General features: G+C 41.7%; 1 protein-coding gene across 1 annotated transcript in view; it reads right to left on the reverse strand.

Annotated features, from left to right (window-relative positions):
• The window catches only part of LOC122811966 (V-type proton ATPase 116 kDa subunit a3-like), a gene marked incomplete in the record, with an annotated part of 518,494 nt that overhangs the window by 50,249 nt on the left and 448,838 nt on the right, over positions 1-19,407 (reverse strand). Inside the window, 1 exon segment of the mRNA XM_044084165.1 lies at positions 5,093-5,210. Coding sequence (XP_043940100.1) covers positions 5,093-5,210 — 118 coding nt within the window.

Genomic DNA, 19,407 nt, shown 5'->3' on the forward strand with positions numbered 1-19,407 from the left:
CAGAAATTAAAACATGCCACTACTCTTCACCAGAAGCTATGCCTGTAAACATGGAGCACTTCATCATCAGCAAAGGAAGTTATTGGGTTTTTCATTCATAGATAGTAAAACTTGTGGTTACCAGGCTTCACCCACAGCATTATAAAGCACTGACTTATGATTAGTCATTCCCAGTGGAACACATTCTTACATACTTTATTAGTGATCACTCACCACATGTAGTCACTTAGTGTCCCATGAGAACTCATTAAAACTCATTAAGGGGGACCAGCTCTACCTCTCTTCTGCTTGCAAGTCTCCGTTCACCTCCCCAATTTCCTATCTAGTACCTTATCAACAGTGATGATGCACTATTATTTACCCCCCCATAAAATCCTCTGCTGCTCCCTCTTCCCATTCTCAAGTTATGACACACCATGTCCACTGCTTGCATTGCTTCTTCCTGACACTATAGACCATCTATGACCTTCAGTTTTACTGGTCACTCAAGAGCTACTGATGATCCCAGCTTAGACATGTTCTTCTCTCTCCACAACTGATCACTGTCGTGACACAGTTTCTTCATCCCACATCTCTCTGTTGTTCTCCCTAAATTCACATCTCTCATGCCCACCTTCCTTTTAACTTTTGCTTTTTTTCCCTCCACTTAACAGTAGTTCTACTTGCTATAGCAACACGTGGCTTTCATACAGCAGCAGCATTCTATGCCAACATACAGATGCTGGTCAACCCAGAATTTGAAAATAGCTTCACTGCACTGGGGATTACTTAGATACCCCTACATACTACAATTTTATTAAACAGCCTCCCATCCAAGTTCAAAAAAGAAAGGGGATAAATGTGCTCATTTTGTCTTTTCATTTACTAGCAAAAAAAAACATTTGGGCAAATTGATTTCTGCATTCCTTTACCACAGTGCACTTTTATTTTAGCACTTATTTTAAAAAACCTACCATCACAAGCACATTCAGGTAATGAATAAGAAGCCAAACACTTATTAGCCCTTAAAACTGGAGCTCATAGTAATGCAAAGACAAACTGCAGAGACAGCACAAAGAAAGGCTCAAAAATAAACAAAACATGAACAGTAGCACAGAGGTTGTAAGAAAAGCTGTAGACAGTAGTCTCTATCCATACAGCATACATTGACCGCACCAATGCATTTTATACCACACCACATGTCAACAATACCGACAAGTTAAGTATGGCCCAAATTGCACCCTTGTTTAGCTATGGGGGGTCTATATCATATGTTTGAAAAGTAAAAAGAGTGAATGCCCTTTTAATCGACCGCTGAAAGTCAAAACCACTAAATATTGAAGACACTGAACACTGATTTTTTTCCCAGTTGAAAAAAAAACACTGCTCCGCAAAAAACAAACAAAAAAAACAAACAAAAAAAAAAAAAACCCAAATCCAAACACAAAATTAAGTGGGGAGTTTTGACCCCCCCACACCCCCCTACTTAAATATACAGACTCAGAGATTGCACCACAGCAGAACAAATGGCAAAGTCCTGAAAATGGCCCAGTGATTTTTTTTTTCCCCCCTGGGGAAAAAAAAAAAAAAAAAAAAAAAAAAATCGCTGTTCCCTGTCTTCGATATTTAGCGGTTTCGGCTTTCAGTGGTCGATAAAAGAGCATTTGCTCTTTTTATCTTTCGAGCATATGATATAGACCCAGTATACGTACCATTAATTGGTAGAAGGACAAAACTCACACTGAGGATGGTAGGCATGAAACAGCATATAAGTAACCAATGGGGCACCACATGGATATGTGCTGGAACCCCTTCATAGGCTCATAGGTGTGTACTAGGCTAACAGCAACTGGGCCTTTTTAAGCCTAGCCATGCATCCCAAACCTCTGACAAGTTATGCTCCCCTTAGTAAGTATAGGCAGGAGCTTGGGAGAAAAAAATAATTACAAGCAGATGCCTGGGAAATGATCCATTTGCAGGCTTGCCTGAGTCCATAGAGACGTAATTGCCAAGCTAGAGATGAATTTTCTGCTTCCCATCCAATTGTCCAAGTTACACTTGAATTGGGCTAGGGAGTCTGCTTCACACACATGGGGAGCCTTTTCCAGAGAAGGGGTAGTGTCTCTGGGATACATACCTGTCTCTCCATCATGTCCTATTTATATCGCAGGCAAGACTTAAGTCTTTAGAATGGGTAATTCTGATACTGTTTGGTTTGTAGATCTGCAGGAGGCCTATTAGGGTGCAGTCCAACCATACCTTGTAAGCCAGACATAGATCTCCTTCAACAGCCTGTAGGAGACAGAATACAGGGATAAGACTTTACACTCTATATTCTTTTAGTGAGGAACCTCTGTGGACATTCCAATTATTGGATGTGCCTGGTTAGGTACATACCAAAAGGGGCACATTACTCTACGATAGGTTTGCTGAATGCCGAATACAGAGCTGTTCAGCATATACCTCTCTGATCTCCAAATCAAAAATAGGGACTCTGGTTAACCAAGTTTGCAGATTAGTTAAAACTGTGTGTTATACTTAAATCCCTTTCAGATACACAGAAGCTGCAAATTGATCTAACACATGTTCATAGCAGGTGCTATGAAAATGTGCTAAAACTAAATGCTAAAAATGGCAAACAAACCCTTCCATCCAGCTTATAGCATAGAAAACACAGCACCCCAAAAATGAAGATGATGTAAGTGACCTTGGAACATGGATGGACATCTCCTTCTCCTTGATCATCCTGCTGCAACACTTGTCAGGAAATCATTCTTTGTGGTATAGCTGTTCGCAATGGGCAGAGCCATATCTGGTGCAGCTAGTGCCCAGTGCATGTTCCTGATGCAGCATCCCACCCCTCTCAGCAATATCCATATATGGTGCAGCTAGTGCCCAGTGCATGTTCCTGATGCAGTATCACACCCCTCTCAGCTATATCCATATCTGGTGCAGCTAGTGCCCAGTGCATGTTCCTGATGCAGCATCCCATCCCTCTCAGCTACTCATGTGAAGAGGCAAAAAAAAAAAGGACTGACTTGCACTGCAGCAAGCCAGCTGGTACATTTTGTACCAACTGGCTTCCTACAGGCAATCCACACCTCCTCAGCTATTCAGTGTAGACCAAGACAAAAAAAAAAAAAAAAAAAAAAAAAAAAGTAAAAAACATCTTACTTTACACTAGTGTTTTGCTGTACCAACATTTCAGTATAGAAAAAAATGCAGGACGGTCAAGGAACACTTAATCACGTCCTCTAACACTTTGCACCTGGGGTGGCTAGCCCCCTCCCCTTACCCTGGCTATGCTACTAGCGAAAGGTATTTCCTCTTGATTAAAGAAGTCCTAAAGCCTCTGTGTTCTGCCCTGGTCAGGCTCTTCATCAAATAAAATGCCTCCTTTGGAATGTATTTTACTAAACTTTATCAAGAAATTGGAAATACCCCAAAGGTTCCCGATAAAAAAATGATCATGGGCTTAAATGACCTGAGCAACCAAGACAGGCTGGAGACCTTGTCCCTGTATTCAGTGTCCTATAGTTTACTTGAGGTGATCTGTATCTTGTCTTCCAGGCCAACAGAAATCTGGCAATCCAAGACTTCTTATTTCTCCACAAATCAAAGAGTTCAGTGAATTCAAGAACCAGAGATATAAACCTGCTTCAGCAAATTAATCATAGGACATAGAGGTTTGTTATGCAACTATTTCCCCTTCTCTGGAACAAACTTCCTCTCCAAACAAAGCAGTGTGATGCACTTTAGGAAGGAATTACACAATGGGATGTGGATTCACAAGTTCACTACTATTATAACTGGCCTACTGCTCCTTGAAAAAGGAAATGAGGTCTAAGGGTGGGTACTGGCATGATGTAAATGGACACATGGTCCAGTTACCTTGTACATTTTATGATTCTATGACTGAATTGTGGTGCCTGCCAAAAGGCACAGAGATTTCTCTCCAAACAGGTAATTGTCCTACATAATATCCATTTACTAGGGAGCATGTCAATATATCGACACCTTCCCTCACAAAGTCAAAAACTCTGAAAATAGTTAATTGGCAGCACTTTCAGTAGAAACACTGAGTAAATCATTTTTGCAAGTCCCCTACACCTCCAAACCTAAATATACCTATTCCATAGTTGCACAACAGTGGAGAAAAGGGAATTATCTACTGTTGGCAAAAGCTTATTCTGTGAAACATTTTGTCTGAAATGTCAGTCACCAAAACTACCTTCACTCTACTGACAGGATCACATTTACAATTACTAAAGGAGGCTCAGAACACAGCTGGTTGTCACCTCTCAGACATGTAAGGTTTTTCACCACTGTCTCCAGGGATGACCAAGGCTGGTGAAAGAAGCTACAATTTCCACTCCTCATACACTAAGTGCAAATTTACTCCTACCTAATGCACACACTAACTCCTGCTATAAAAGGAGAGACTAGGAGCAGTTACATAATGAGTCATAGCCTGTACTCCTACATCATTTATGACCACAGGGATATGACAGGAACACAACAGACTTGACCGCCCTTATATAGTTGTGAATATATGTACACATGTACAGGTGCGCACACACACACACACACACACACACACACACACACACACACACACACACCTTTAATCTTTCTCTATATATATCTGCATGTGTGTGTCTGTGTGAGTGCGTATACATTTATATATAGTGGCATAGTGACTGTTGAGCTTGGGAAGCATAGCTTGTGGTGATGTTACCTCTGCCGTTCATCCACCATTAAGGATGCATTTTCTAAAGGTTGAACACAGACAAAAATAGCACAAAACAGTGTCTTTTGCAGGGAGTAAGTGGCTACTTATATATACCAACTCTGAGACTGCACAATGGTGAGGAAAAAGTAAAATTCCTTGATCCCAACCATCAGACTGACACTAAGCAGAAGAACTGCTGGTTTTCCTTAATGCGAATCAATGAAAATATCTGTGAACTTGCATTTTGACATTAAAAAGAAACCTTTAACATTGTTGTCATGTTTTTCATATTATACATACTGTATTCAGATACACACTTTCTCCTAAATATGTAGATAGCTTAACTATGGAAGGCAAGTAGTCCACCCTCAGTTTACTTACGTGCATGAGCAAGGCTAAGTGCCCATAATCGGAGGTAGGATGCCGTGTTGGAGATGCAGCCGAGACAGTATTCAATTGTGTGGATGGCCTGGTGCATGAACTCCTCTGAGAAAATAAACTGAAATGAGAATCATAACACTTGTTATACACAGAATCCATTATTTTTGTACTCAACTACTTTCATTCAAAGATCTGTAAAATATCACTCCGTTTCCTTCACTGATTTTTCTCAGGAATGTACTACAACATATTTCTGCTTCTGCACGAATTGATAAGACATTTTTTTGGATTATCTTTGTTAGTCTCCCTTAAAAAAAAAAAAAAAAAAAAAAAAGTCAAACCTCTCCTATATGTCAATAGACCTTATTGTCTCCAAATAAACAGGCTTTTATGCACAGAAGCAGGATAACACTGCGCCCCAAACCATGAGCACTCTCTCACAAGTATGTATGTATGTGTGTATGTGTGTGTATGTATATAAGTGTATGTATGCAACACGCACTTGAGACCAGCAGGATTTGACTTAGTAAATCCAAAATAAAAGAACACACTATTCAGTACAATAACTCATTGACTGTTGCTCTTCTGAATTCAGCCTAATCACACAAGAATTAATTCTGAATAACTGAGGTTTAAAATGTATATAATATCACAATATTTTGAGACATACCTAGGCCTCCCCTGAGAAGAGCTTGGTCCTTCTTAGGGATGCTGGCCTCACCATAAGAGAAAATTGGTCATTAAAGCTCTCAGAACAGAATACAATTTGTCTTCCCAAATTGCATGATCTGTAGTGCATTTAAGCAAGCTAGTCTTGCTTTCTTTCATTTATAGTGGGATATTACAGAGTTTCACACTAGTTTCTATTTCATTTGTTCAAGGGGTCCTCTGAGTTATCTAGTCCTTGTGGAAGCCTAGCTATAACAACATTTCAAGTACTGGCAGAATTCACAGCCAAAGGGAGACATTACCTATAATATTTTGAACCAGTCAAAAACTGTTCAAGCTCTTGAGATTTCCAGATGTACTAATGAATGACCTTTTTCATCACCTGGTCTTTTAATAAAATGCTCCTCATATTTCTGGAATCCAGGCTTGATTATAATCAAGTAAGTCAAAGCCACCCACCAAAAAGTCTAGCTCAAAAACTGATGGACTGTACTTTAGAGAGGATCACACTTTTTTTCTGGTGTCTACGGTACACTAAAGAATTAGAATGATGCTCTCAGTGTTTAAATACACTGCCGGTTTCTACAGCACATGGGTCCACTACCTTCTCATCCCTTACCTTTAATAGGCTGGGTACAGTATAGTACAAGGCAGGCTTTTATGCTTGCAACAAACTTCATTTTACTTAATGGACTGAACCACAAGGGCACTATTTAACCTCATCCTATTTACAATAGCAGAGATAACATAACACGTTGTATCTTATCTATTTAACCTTCCTGTCAAGCCCTTTCTGGAGGCATAATTATGATCAGTGTCTCAGCACTGTGCTAATTTCTTATGTGCGATGTCATTTTCCATTTTTCCCATCAGACCACTTAAATCCCACTGGCTAAATGAGCTGCTCTTACAAACAACTCACTTTTTCACATCATATTTGCAGCGATGTACTAGTCACACAATCATTTTCTGTCACGAGGGCAACTCTGGGAGTGCTTCCTTCTGCCTGTTTTCCTTCCATCTCTAAATACTACATCAGACAAAACTTGGAACTCTTTTCTTAATAGACATGCACTCACTGTGTTAGATATGCCTCATACAACCACCAATGCCAGACTTTACAGTTCAGCTCTTTGCCTACTTCACATTATCCCATCATACCATTACTGCTACCACCTTAGTATCAAACTATTTAGTCTTATTTAATGCTTTACTGCAAACCTTTACTGCTACCACCTTAGTAGCAAACTGTTCACAGTCTTATTTAATGTTTTACTGTAAATGCCACTTTATGCTCTGGTTCCCCAATGATCTGGAAGAGATTACAGTTAGTAACTGGAGAATACATGAATAGATTAATTATATATTACAGTTCACAGTTGTCCACCTTAAACTTCCTCATCTTCAAAAGTGGAACAGTTCTAGGACTAATATACTTTTCCTTTACTGGTTTTCATAACAGTCCAACAATACATTCTCTGTTATTTTACTCTGTTGGGTAGCATTTAGTAGTACCACTTTATCCACTACAAGCTGACACACACAGCTTTTCACTCCATTTGCTTATTTGTGGATGATTCAACTCACCTCCCACTACTGACCTCCAACTATGCCTAATATTCACAAAATATATACTGCTTTTGTTTTTCAATTTCCTGCTTCCAAATACCACTTCTTGTTGCACAAGTTTTTCAGGCGGGACAAGATCTTTCACATGTAGCTGTAACAGATGCTATGACAAAGGATGCTTTCTAGGGACGAAGGTATAGACAGGACACAGTAAGGACCTTTTTACAAGGTACAGCCACATGTGCCCTACTGATTGCCTTCACAGCATCACTGGCAGCAGACATGTATTTACCCTTCACATGCCTTACAAATGAGCAAACAAAGCCGTCCAAAACTCTCACTTCCAGGTCCTGCGAAGATGCTTACATGTCCAGCAGTGGCATTATATTCTTATTATGTGGACTACGTGCATCTATGTAAAACCTGCAATAAAGACTTCCAGCTTTTGTTCACGTTTGCATTTTTAACATTAAAAAACATGAAAACACTACTGCTATATCATGTGAAAAAAGGCACACATTTCAATAAAAAAACTTAGCTTCTGCAATCCTTCAAGAGTTGTGTTCAAAATTTTGTGATTTATCACAGTTGTGTGCCTGCATTCTCTTACAGACTGACATTACATCTGACATGGCAGAATGTAGTTTGTCCATTACTTGCCAAAGTTTCTTCATCATGTTTGCATTTTTTCCACCACAGCCCTCCATGCATCACTTCTGCATTGCTACCTGAAGTCCTTGTCTGTTTACAACAACCAGAAAGGCCGCAGAAATATCTCACAAAGAGGATTACCGGCCTCAAACAGATACCCTATGCAGACCGTCTCAAAAAACTCCAGCTTTACTCTGTCGCATATGGCCTACTCAGAGGTGATCTCTGCCTAACATACAAAACTATGTCAAACCCAGAGCTGTTGGACATGCTCCACTGAAAGAAATCCCAATCCCTCCAAGCTACACGCTCTAGGGACCTAAACTCTGTCACCACAATAAACAGAACATGCTGGAGGGATAGATTCCTGTCCCAGAGACTTCCCATACTCTGGAACAGACTACCTATATATATCAAACAAAGCGCCTCATTGGCACTCTTCAAGAAAAATCTTGATGATTGGATGGGAAATAGGAAATTCACCCCAGGGATCACCTCTGTGGCTCTGCTCAACAGGGGCACAGGAAAATAATTTTCTTGGGTGGCGAAAGTCAGGGTACTTTTTTGGCTAGGCTTGTATAGGCCCCCTAGGGCCAATAGCGTAGTACCTACCTATGAACCTATGATAACTCTGTGCTGCTCCCTGCATAGGCATCTGGACCACTGCACCTCTCTCTCTCTCTGTATGCTGCTCCTACTCATGCAGAAAACACATCACCCCTCAAATGAAAGCACAGGTGGTCCACACACAACACCTCCTGTATTAAGTGGCATTACAGATTCAAAAATCATGCAGCATGCCACACAAAGAGCAAGCTTGAAGAGTCATCTACAAAGACTACTGGAATATTAAATGCAATCTACCATTTGTTGGATTTTACCTGCCATTTCAAAATAAATGAAATTCCTTTTCTAGAATTTCCAGAATAAAGCACCCGGGAAACAGTGAAACAAAGCCACCAACACAGCGTAGAAAGTAGCAAAAAAAGTCTTTTATTTAACGTTGCAAAAACACCACGTTTTTGTCCTAGTATATCCAGGACTTCATCAGAATTTACTACTACTGAATACTGCTACAGCCTTCTGTAATTAGCACACAATGGCTGCAAAACTTGGTTTTGTAAAAGCCGCAGCTTTTACATACACACACCTACATATACATACATTATATATATATATATATATATAAAATATATATATCTATGGTCCTGTTTGAATTATCGAAATCCCATATGAACGAAGACTAAAATATCGAGACCAGAAAGCTGAAAGTTTAAAATCCTGAAAGTGTAGAAGATCAAAGGTTAGAAGACTGAATGTTTAGAATACAGAGTATCAGTAGTTTGAAATTTAAAACGGCAATGTCATGATTACAATATTGTCGTAGGACATTCATAGTTGGTGTCTGTAAATGCGGTATGTCCCTTTAAATTTGTGTAGGACATACGTGAGCAAATATGGTGGATGTTTTGTATGGCCCCAGCAGTAGTGGATGTGTGTGCTATACTACAAGGTAAGAAAACGGTATATGCCCTTTTTCCCACTGTAATGCAGACCCGGAGTTGGTACAGTTAGGGGGTTGTGGGGGGTAAAGCCCCCCACATCTGGGTGTGTGTGGGGGGGTGGCATAGCTCCCCACTTAGGTTAGTTTTAGATAGTGTGGTTTGTTCAGGGTAGGTTAGTTAGTAATTTAATTTTATAAATATCATTTGTTTGTGTTTTGAGGTATGGAGGTATACAGTGTTGTGCATTATTTTGTATATTGTTTTTTTGAATTGGGTTTTATGTGTGGTTTGTGTTTTCAGTTTTGGTAATTTGGGTTGCAGTGTTGTGTAGTTTCAGGATTGTGAGATTTTGCTTTTCTAGTCTTGACATTTTGGTGTTCGTTCATGTGGGATTTCGATAATTAAAAGTAGATACACACATATATATATATATATATATATATATATATATATACACACACACACATACATACATACATACACACACACACACACACACACACACACACACACACACACACACACACACACACACACACACACACACACAGGTATATTCTGTATGACCAAACTGCCCTAATGTTGAATTTAAAACACTGAAAATAAGTTTAGTCATACACAACACCAAAATAAAGAAAAACAAAAAAAAATATTGAGAGCGAAAAACTATTTCCTCTCCCAATATTAAAATTAAACCCCCTATAACACTAGCCTCAAATTTGTCTAAACACTGTTCATGTTACAGGAAGGTTTTAATGACTTTAAGGTTTAGGGTTAGGTTTGGGGGAAGTGGCAGTGTTAGGGTTAGCACCCATTACAAAGGATGGCAGAGGAAATCCACCCCCCTGCACCACCTTAGTAATGAGTATTACCTCTAAACCTAATGCTGCCCCTTTCCCCCACCCTAACCCCTACACCTTAATTTCATTAAAACTTTGCCATAACACTGCCACTACACAAGACAGACTCTGACACAAACATTCACAAACACACAAACAATACTACTTCTATTCCCTAACCATTACCCTTACCCTAAAATACACAAACTTGCACACAAGCACCCAACACCCATCCTTCACTCACTTGCAACGCTAACCCTAACTTACACACACACACACACACACACACACACACACACACACACACACACACACACACACTTGTCATCCACCTAACTCCACTTACTTATATGGGCTTTTTGTACTGTAGACATATCCACCATTTGGCCATCTGCACAGTTGAGATCTCAAACATTCTGCCATCCACACCGTTGTCATTAAATCACACCCCTGCGTTTGTCTAAAACATATGTTCGGTCAAATGCAGGGGAAAAGTACAGTTTTGTACCTACCATAAATGTAGATGTTCGAGTGCTAATACAGCTGCAGTCATAACAGATGGGTTCTCCTGCCGTCAGGCAGGTCCTCGGTCGGCCGAATTCCAAAGTCTAGGTCTGGCGTCGGTTGTCGTCACTTCTTCCCTGACGTCAGTGCGACAGGGGTATAAAGGAACCAGCCAACGCCATTTTCTTCAGTTTTTCTTGCCCCAGATGTCAGGTGCCCCCAGAAGGAAGGCAATACATAAATTTGTGTAATAAAGCAATGCAATATAATCAAAATACAGTAGTTGCAAGCAAATACACCATAAATGAATACCCCAATCAGGTTGTATGAGGAGGTGTTAGCCAACAGGCCTGTCCCAAGAGGGGAAGGAGGGAGGGAAACCTGGACTGCAGCTGTATTAGCACTCTAACATCTACATTTATGGTAGGTACAAAACTGTACTATGTTCATCGTGCATACAGCTGCAGTCATAACAGATGGGTAGAATCCCAAAGCTAAGAAAGGGGTGGTAAGCACTAGGTGGAACTAGGAGGAGCCAGGATGCCCTGCAAGACTGCAGTAGCAAAGCCTGCTCTAGTTTTGGAGTATAATGGTAGGTGGTAGTGCTTGGAGAAGGTATGCACAGAACTCCAAGTGGCTGCTTCCAAAATATCTTTGGTAGGAACTCCTCTGAGGAAAGCTGCAGAGGTAGCTGTGGCCCTTGTGGAGTGAGATCTGATGCCTGTAGGTACAGTTTTGCCATGAAAAGAATAGCAAAAGCGTATGCAGTGGGCTATCCATTTTGAGATTGTCTGTTTGGAAATTGGCTTTCCTTGAGCTCCTACAGCATAGGACACAAAGAGCTGTTCTGAGTTTCTGAAAGGCTTTGTTCTGTCCAAATAATAATGCAGTTGTCTGTGGATGTCCAAGGAATGTAGTAATCTCTCCCCTTTGTTTTGAGGATTAGGATAAAAGGAAGTGTATGGCCTGATTCAAAGCTACCCTGGATACCACTTTAGGCATAAAGGACGGGTTGGTTTGTAAGGAAACTCTGTCCTGATGGAAGATGATAAAAGGCTGCACAGCCATGAGAGCTTGTAGTTCTGAAACTCTCCGAGCTGAGGTAATAGCCGGAAGGAAAGCTGTTTTCCAGGACAAATATTGCAAATCTGATGAGGCAGCTGGCTCAAAGGGAGGCAAGGTCAATCAGTTTTTCCAGAATGAAATTGAGATCCCAAGCAGGTATTGGTTGTTTCCTTGGGGGTCTTAGATTCTTAGCCCCTCTGAGGAACTGTCTTAAGAGAGGGTGAGAGAATAAGGGTGGATCAGTGTTGTATTCTGCAGAAATGGCTGAGGCATGGATTTTGATGGAGGAGAATGAAAGTCCACTGCTTAGCAGCTCAGCTAGATACTGTAGCATTTGAGGTAAATTCAGTTTTCCAGGATCCTGGCCCTTTTTCTCATTCCAGACACAAAACCGTTTCCATTTTGCGGAGTAAGCTTTTCTAGTTGACGGCCTTCTGGCCTCCAAAATGACATCCTGCACCTCCTTGGAGGGTAGGGTCTGTTGTGATGCTAAGGAATCTTCCATGCGGCTAGATTGAGTGTTTTTAGCTGGCTGTGAAGAGTTTTGAAGCTGTGCTGAGTCAGGAGAAGAGGCATTAGAGGCAGGGTCCATGGTGGGGAATGCGTCAGGCTCCTCAGGAGTGGGTACCAGTGTTGTCTTGGCCAGTCTGGAGCAATGAGAATCATCTTTGGTCTGTCTGCTCTGGTTTTCAATAGAACTTTGGGCAGCAGAGGAAGAGGTGGAAAGGCATAAACTGTCATTGATGTCCAACTGAAAGAGTCAGCGTCCACTCTCCAGGCCTTTGGATGGAAAATCCTTAAGCAAAATTTTGTCAATTGGTGATTTTTGTGGGAGGCAAAGAGATCTATGTCTGGCCTTCCCCATGCTTGGATTATTTCTGTAAAAACATTTGGATGCAACTTCCATTCGTGTGGATCTGTCATATTTCTGCTTAGGTTGTCTGCCAGCGTGTTTTCCTTGCCTGGCAAGTACTGTGCTTGTAGTTCAATTTGTAAGTCCATGGCCATGTTCCAAAGTGACATGGCCAGTCTGCATAGGGGGTATGAATGTGTTCCTCCCTGTTTGTTTATGTACCACATAACTGTGGTGTTGTCCGTTCTTATCAATAGTTGACCTGGTTGCAGAAGGTCTTTGAAAGCTATAACAGCATTTATTACTGCTAGCATTTCCTTTTGATTGATGTGAAGGTGCTTTTCTTTTTGGGACCATTTGCCCTGAATGCACCGATCTGTCATGTGCGCCCCCCAGGCGTAGTCCGAGGCGTCTGTTGTGATGACTTGATTTGCTTGAGGCTTGCTGAATGGAAGACCTGTGTTTGTTTGGCATGCTTGAGCCCACCACAGAAATTCCTTTTGTAGACATGGAATTAGTGGTATTATTGTTTCCAAACTGTGGCTGTGTTGAGACCATAGGTTTTTCAGGTACCATTGAAGTTTCCTCATATGCAGCTTTGCACATGGGATTAGTAAGATGCAAGATGCCATGAATCCCAGAGCCTGCAGGATTTTCCTTGCAGTCAGCCTGGTGCAATTTGCTAGTGCTCTGAAGTATTGAGTTAGTTGCCCCTGCTTCTCTGGCGTGAGGTAGGCCATCGGGGTGTTTGTGTCCAAGTTGGCACCCAGGAAAATTATCTTCCGAGAGGGTATTAGCCTTGATTTCTTTTTTGTTGACTGTGTATCCCAGAGAGTTCAACAACATTATTACATAAGCCAGATGTTTCAGAAGAATGTGCTTGCTGTCTGCTTGGATCAGGCAGTCGTCCAAATAGGGGTATATTTGTATCCCTTGAAGTCTGCAATAGGCAATTACTGATGCCAGGCATTTTGTGAATACTCTGGGCACAGTAGATAAGCCAAAGGGCAATGCAGAGAAATGATAATGGGTTGAACCTGCAAGAAATCGGAGGTATCTTCTGCAATTTTGTCTGATTGGGACATGCAGGTATGCCTCCTTGAGGTCCAATGTTACTAGCCAAGGTTCCTTGCCCAGCATGGGAAGAAGCTGCTGTAATGTGAGCATCTTGAATTTTGGTACGAGTAGAAATGTGTTTAGGATGGATAGGTCCAAAATAGGTCTCCAATCTTTTCCCTTCCTTGGTACCAGAAATAGTCTGGAATAAAAACCTTGACCTTGTTCGTGCGTAGGTACCTCTTGAATAGCTGTCATGTCTATGAGATCTGTAATTTGCCTTTGTGCCTCTGCCCTTTGATTGTGTGGCAGGTTTGGCATGCCTCTCATTTTTGGAAGGGTATGAAAATGGAATCTGTAGCCTCTGTTTATAATGCCCAGGATCCATTTGTCTTTTGTGACAATATGCCAATTTTTTGAAAATAATGCCAGTTTTCCTCCTAAGGGGGCTGCCATTTGAGTCTTGCTTGGCATGCAAAGGGGAAAGTCATTGGGCTTGCTTTCTGAATGATTGCGAGTTATCCTCACCACCTCTTTGTGTAGGAGCTTGCCATTGTCTGCCTCTAAATGATCCTTGGGATTGTCCTCTGCCCCTCAGGCGCCTGTATCTACCTCTTTGGGGTCTGTCCATGGCTGGAAAGGACCAATTTTTTGGAAGGCCAATTTCTACTGAAACGTGGGGGTTGTACCTGTAGAAAATCTTTCACAGTTTGCATTGATTTAGCTTTTTCCTCCATTTTCCTTAATACCTCCTCAGCATTAGCACCAAATAATACATCCTTTTGTAGAGGGGCATCTAGTAATTTAGCTTTGACATGATCAGGGAAGGTTTGTTCCTTGAGCCAGACATGTCTATGTATGACTGATCCTGTAACAGTAGCTATGCATGAGGCCTCTAGAGCATCAAAACCACATTGTACGGTATGCTTACCCACTTGTTCTGCACTATGCATCAAATCCTGCAACTCCTTCAAGTCTGGCTGTTCAGGTTGTGACATTTTACTTTTCAATTGTGATAACAAAAACTGTTGGTATTTTAACATATGGAACTGACAGTTTAAGGCCCTCATGGTTAAGGTAGCCGAGGTATATACCTTTTTTCCCCACCTTTCTAAGGATCTGGAATCTCTCTCGGAAGGTAATGGATTTTTAGCAGTGGAGGCCTTAATTCCCTTGGGGCCCTGTGAGATGGTTTCTGGGTCAGCAGCATGGCTTTTGTAAAGAAATTGGTGTGAGTCAGGAACCCTGTAGTACCTGTCAGGCTTGACTGGGGCTGGAGGCAGAGAATCCGGGTTAAGGCAGGCCTCCGAGTAAACATCATCTAGGATGTCCAAGACAGGAGATATAGCCAGAGGCCTGTGCTGAAGTAGCAAGAGAAATTCCCTATGCCTTTTCTTGGAATCTGAATAATCTTGGCCTTCCCAGTGGAAGTGTTCCCTTAAGGTATGCAAAGTTTCCCCAAATGAGTAATCCTCTGGGGGGGATACAGAAGGAATGGACTCCTCTGCATCAGAGTCTTCAAAAGGGGAGTAAGAGTGTTCCTGATCATCAGAGTGCTCTGAAATAATGGAGCCCTGATCAGAGGAGGGGGATTCTTCCTCCACTCTGGGCCTTTTGTCCGGTGGGGGTTGAGAACCCCTGATAAGAGTAATTAAATCCTCAGCCATTTTAAGCATCTGTTTTTTAGGCATGGGGCCTGGAGATGGGCCCTGTGTAGCTTGTCTCTTAGAATGCATGGCTGCTTTAGACTTAGAGAAAGCCTTGATGGAAAAAGAAGAGGAAGGTCTGAAGACACCTTGAGTGGAGGTAGACCTGTCCACATTTTGAGGTTCAACACCAAGAGTGGCTTTGGTATCTGTAGTCGGGGTGTGGGCCGAGGAGCCTGCGACCTCGGGCACAGGAGACACCTCCAATGAAGTGTCGTCGGTAGTCAGGGGCTGCGTAGGCGCCTCGCTGAGAACTGGACCACGTGTAGTCAGCTTTGACGTGGTGTCGGTAGAGGCCGCGGACCTCGTGTGTTGGTCCTTATATTTGCGTTTTTTAGACGAAACTGGAGTCTGAGTATCCGACGACATAATATAGTTAAATGTTTTTCCAAAATAATGCTGGGCGAACTACGCCAGATGCTTAATGGTGCGTTTGTTGAATGTAGCACAAAAGCGACAGACCGAGACGTCGTGGTCTGGGCCTAAACAAGGTATACATAGGGAATGGAAATACTTATGCTGTATTTGCTTCCCACATGAAATACAATTATTAACTTTGTCCGACATCGGTCTAAGGCAAGAAAAGTTTCCCCAACGGGGTACTTAGCTTTGAAGAGACTTCGGTTTCAAAATTTTCGTAATTTCAGGAGCTGGCCGACCGGCACTGGCGAACTGCTTCTGCTTCGGGCACCGCGCGGCAAGAAAGACTGGAGAAAATGGCGTCGGCTGGTTCCTTTATACCCCTGTCGCACTGCCGTCAGGGAATAAGCGACGACAACCGACGCTGGACCTAGACTTTGGAATTCGGCCGACCGAGGACCCGCCTGCCGGCAGGAGAACCCTTCTGTTATGACTGCAGCTGTATGCACGATGAACATCATATATATACATACACACACAGACATCATACATCAAAGACGCACAGGGTTACAGGAAAAAGTTACTTTAAATTACTTGCATAGTTATAACAAATTACAATAAAGCAACAGGGTGGCATTAAATACAAAAAAAAAAAAAATCAGAATATGGTTCACACACAACAAATAGCTTAAAAATTACAAACATAACATTCAAGAAGACTCTCAAACAAAAGCATATGAAATGCTAGGTGATATCAATGGATCAAAGTTAAGGGAAAAAAATTACCATTTTTTGGATTGTTTTTGCTCCTTGCAGCTATCACCTGTCACAAGCTCCTCTACTTGTTCAGTGGGTCTAATGGATCAGCCTTAGCTTACCCCAGGCTCAACCTAACCAAACTGGTGCTAGTTTATTTCTCAAATCTTTCCCCAATCAGCTTGCCCTCTTCTAAACATTCTGAATCTCCTCCATACCTCTCTCTCTGCTTACTTCTTGTATTTCTTGGCTAGCTGTTTCCCTTGTCTTCCTGACACACAGGTAAGCCCCCCCCCCCTCCAGTACCATTGTTGATTTTTTTTTTTGTCCTGTAACATTTTGCTGTCCAAATCTATTCTTGTTGCTTTTTGTGTGATCTTCCCCTGTACTCCAATTTCTTCTTGTTTTCTTCTGCACTACCTCTGTCCAGTAGCGATGCTAGGGTAGGGTGGGGTGGGGTGAAGGAGTCAACCACCCAGGGGTGGTAAAGTTTTAGGGGCAGAATCAGAATATTCCAATCAGTCATCAGTGCTTCTGGCACTTTAATGCTGTTATTGCATTTACAGGCTGAAATAAAATGCTAATCAGCACTTTAAGTGTGTGGCATAAACTGCAGCAAGCAGTGTGCTACAGTTTAAATGCAACTGGAAAGAAACCAGCAGTTGCTATAGTTTAATAGGACAGAAGAGCACACTGCAGAGGATTTGAGGAGAGGATCTTTTTTGCAACTGAATTAACTTTTTGAGGGAGGGGCACCTGACTGTGGGATGGCACTGGGAGCTAGAATAGCTAGATTCACCTATGCCTTTAGCTCTCTCTCCAGTTCTTCAATCACCGTGCCTTCCTTCCTTCTGCACTCATCTGTTTTCCTCGGACAGGTACCTTGATTCCTCCCCACCAATGCTCTTCCAGGTTGCCTTCTCTTTCACATCGCCCTGCATTGGCTCCATTACTAGTCTTTGAAGGGTTTCCTTGTCCTGTATCGCACATTCCATTCATAACTAGCCCAACTTCACCTCCTTCTCATCGTTTTTTGTTCCTATACACCTACCCTAAATCTCATTACTGAATCATGTGATATGCATCTCTCCTGTCTTTGGATCTCTTCCATCATTTATGTTAGGTTTTCCTTCCCTAAAATTCGGTCTGTTCTACTTGCCCATACTAAAATGTTTTTTGGAAAGATGCATCCCTCTCATTTGCATACCTTTACTACCATATGTCCAACCACCATCCCTATTTCATACCTTGGGCTAGTTATTGTTTCATCTTTTTATTATATTTCTTCCATTAATACAACCAGTCAGCTCTATGTCATTATAGTTCTCATATGGTCTTCATTATTTTTCTTCTTTTTTAGCCCATTTAGAAAAAAGTTCTTACAGAATGCTTCTTCATCTCCATTTGATGCATATACATTTCCTGTCGTTCCGAACGTACCTTCCACCCTTTAATAATTCAAATATAGGTTTGTTTAGATTTTGATTTCCATTTTTAGTAATTGCTTTTTTGGCAGCCACCAGAATTAAACTCAAGGCCTCACTATGTTTAAACAATTCAGATTTTGTGTTCCAGTTCAAAAGAATCATTTCCTAAGCAAGAGTTATACCCTCTCCCAATATTTCTGGCAGAGTATTCTGCAGGGAACTTTTAAAATCTGCCAACTCATTATGCTCCCAAAAACGTTCCCAGTTACTGGTTTCTTCCTCATCACACCTCCAACATTTGCCATCTACCAGAGGAAAAATTCTTTGAACTCTGCTTGAAGTATAAAAATTCCTATACAAAAACCTCCAAACAAAAATCCTAAACCTTCTGGATTTTGTTGTGTACTTGGGAGCCAAACAAGAACTCCCATTGTTGACTTATAAGATGGTTTTCCAGTTTCTCTAACATAGGTTCATAGGTAGGTACTAGGCTATTGGCACAAGGGCCTACGTAAGCCTAGCCAGCAAGGTTCCATGGCTTACGCCACCCAAGAAAGTTATTTACCTGTGCCACTGCTGAGCAGAGACACAGAAGTGATCCCCAGGGTGTATTTCCTATTTCCCATCCACTCATCAAGATTTTTCTTGAAGAGTGCTAATGAAGAACTATGCTTGACATAGATGGGTAGCTTGTTCCAGAGTATAGGAAGTCTCTGGGACAGGAATCTATCCCTCCAGCGTGCCCTGTTTATTGTGGTGACAAGGTTTAGTTCTCTAGAGCGTGTAGCTTGGAGGGATTGGGATTTCTTTAGGTGTAGCATGTCCAACAGCTCTGGGTTTAACACAGCTTTATATGTTAGGCAGAGATCACCTAGGAGTAGGCGATATGCTAAGAAGTAAAGCTGGAGTTTTTTTTTAACCCCCTGTGATTGATTCTTTTAGTCATCATGCAATATTTTATGTGTCCTACTAAATTATCCCCTTTTTAACAGAAACTTCTGTTTCACATTCAGCTAAAAACTCTACAACAGCAGGTCTTTTACTTAGGGATTGCCCCATCCCTGCCTATACTCCGATATCAATCCCTGAAAGGGAAGGCAGTCTGTAAGCTGCAGTCCATACCTCTTGGCCTCATCCCACTCTATTGCCCTTTCCTCTAGCTATTTGCTACCAATACCTTGTTTGCCTTGCCAGTTTTTTCCTGGAAACTCAGCTCCTCTTGCCTATTTTCTGTATCCCCTACTACCTATCCCACTTTTTATCTCTTTCATTTTGTTTGTCCAAAGCCCTCTAAGATGCACAATTGCTACGGACCTTCTTCTCCTCCTGTCTTGTTGTCCATTTCTCCCTTAGGG

Source organism: Protopterus annectens, chromosome 9.part0, assembly GCF_019279795.1.
Source record: "Protopterus annectens isolate FY-2018-M chromosome 9.part0, PAN1.0, whole genome shotgun sequence".
NCBI classification, from domain to species: Eukaryota; Metazoa; Chordata; order Ceratodontiformes; family Protopteridae; genus Protopterus; species Protopterus annectens.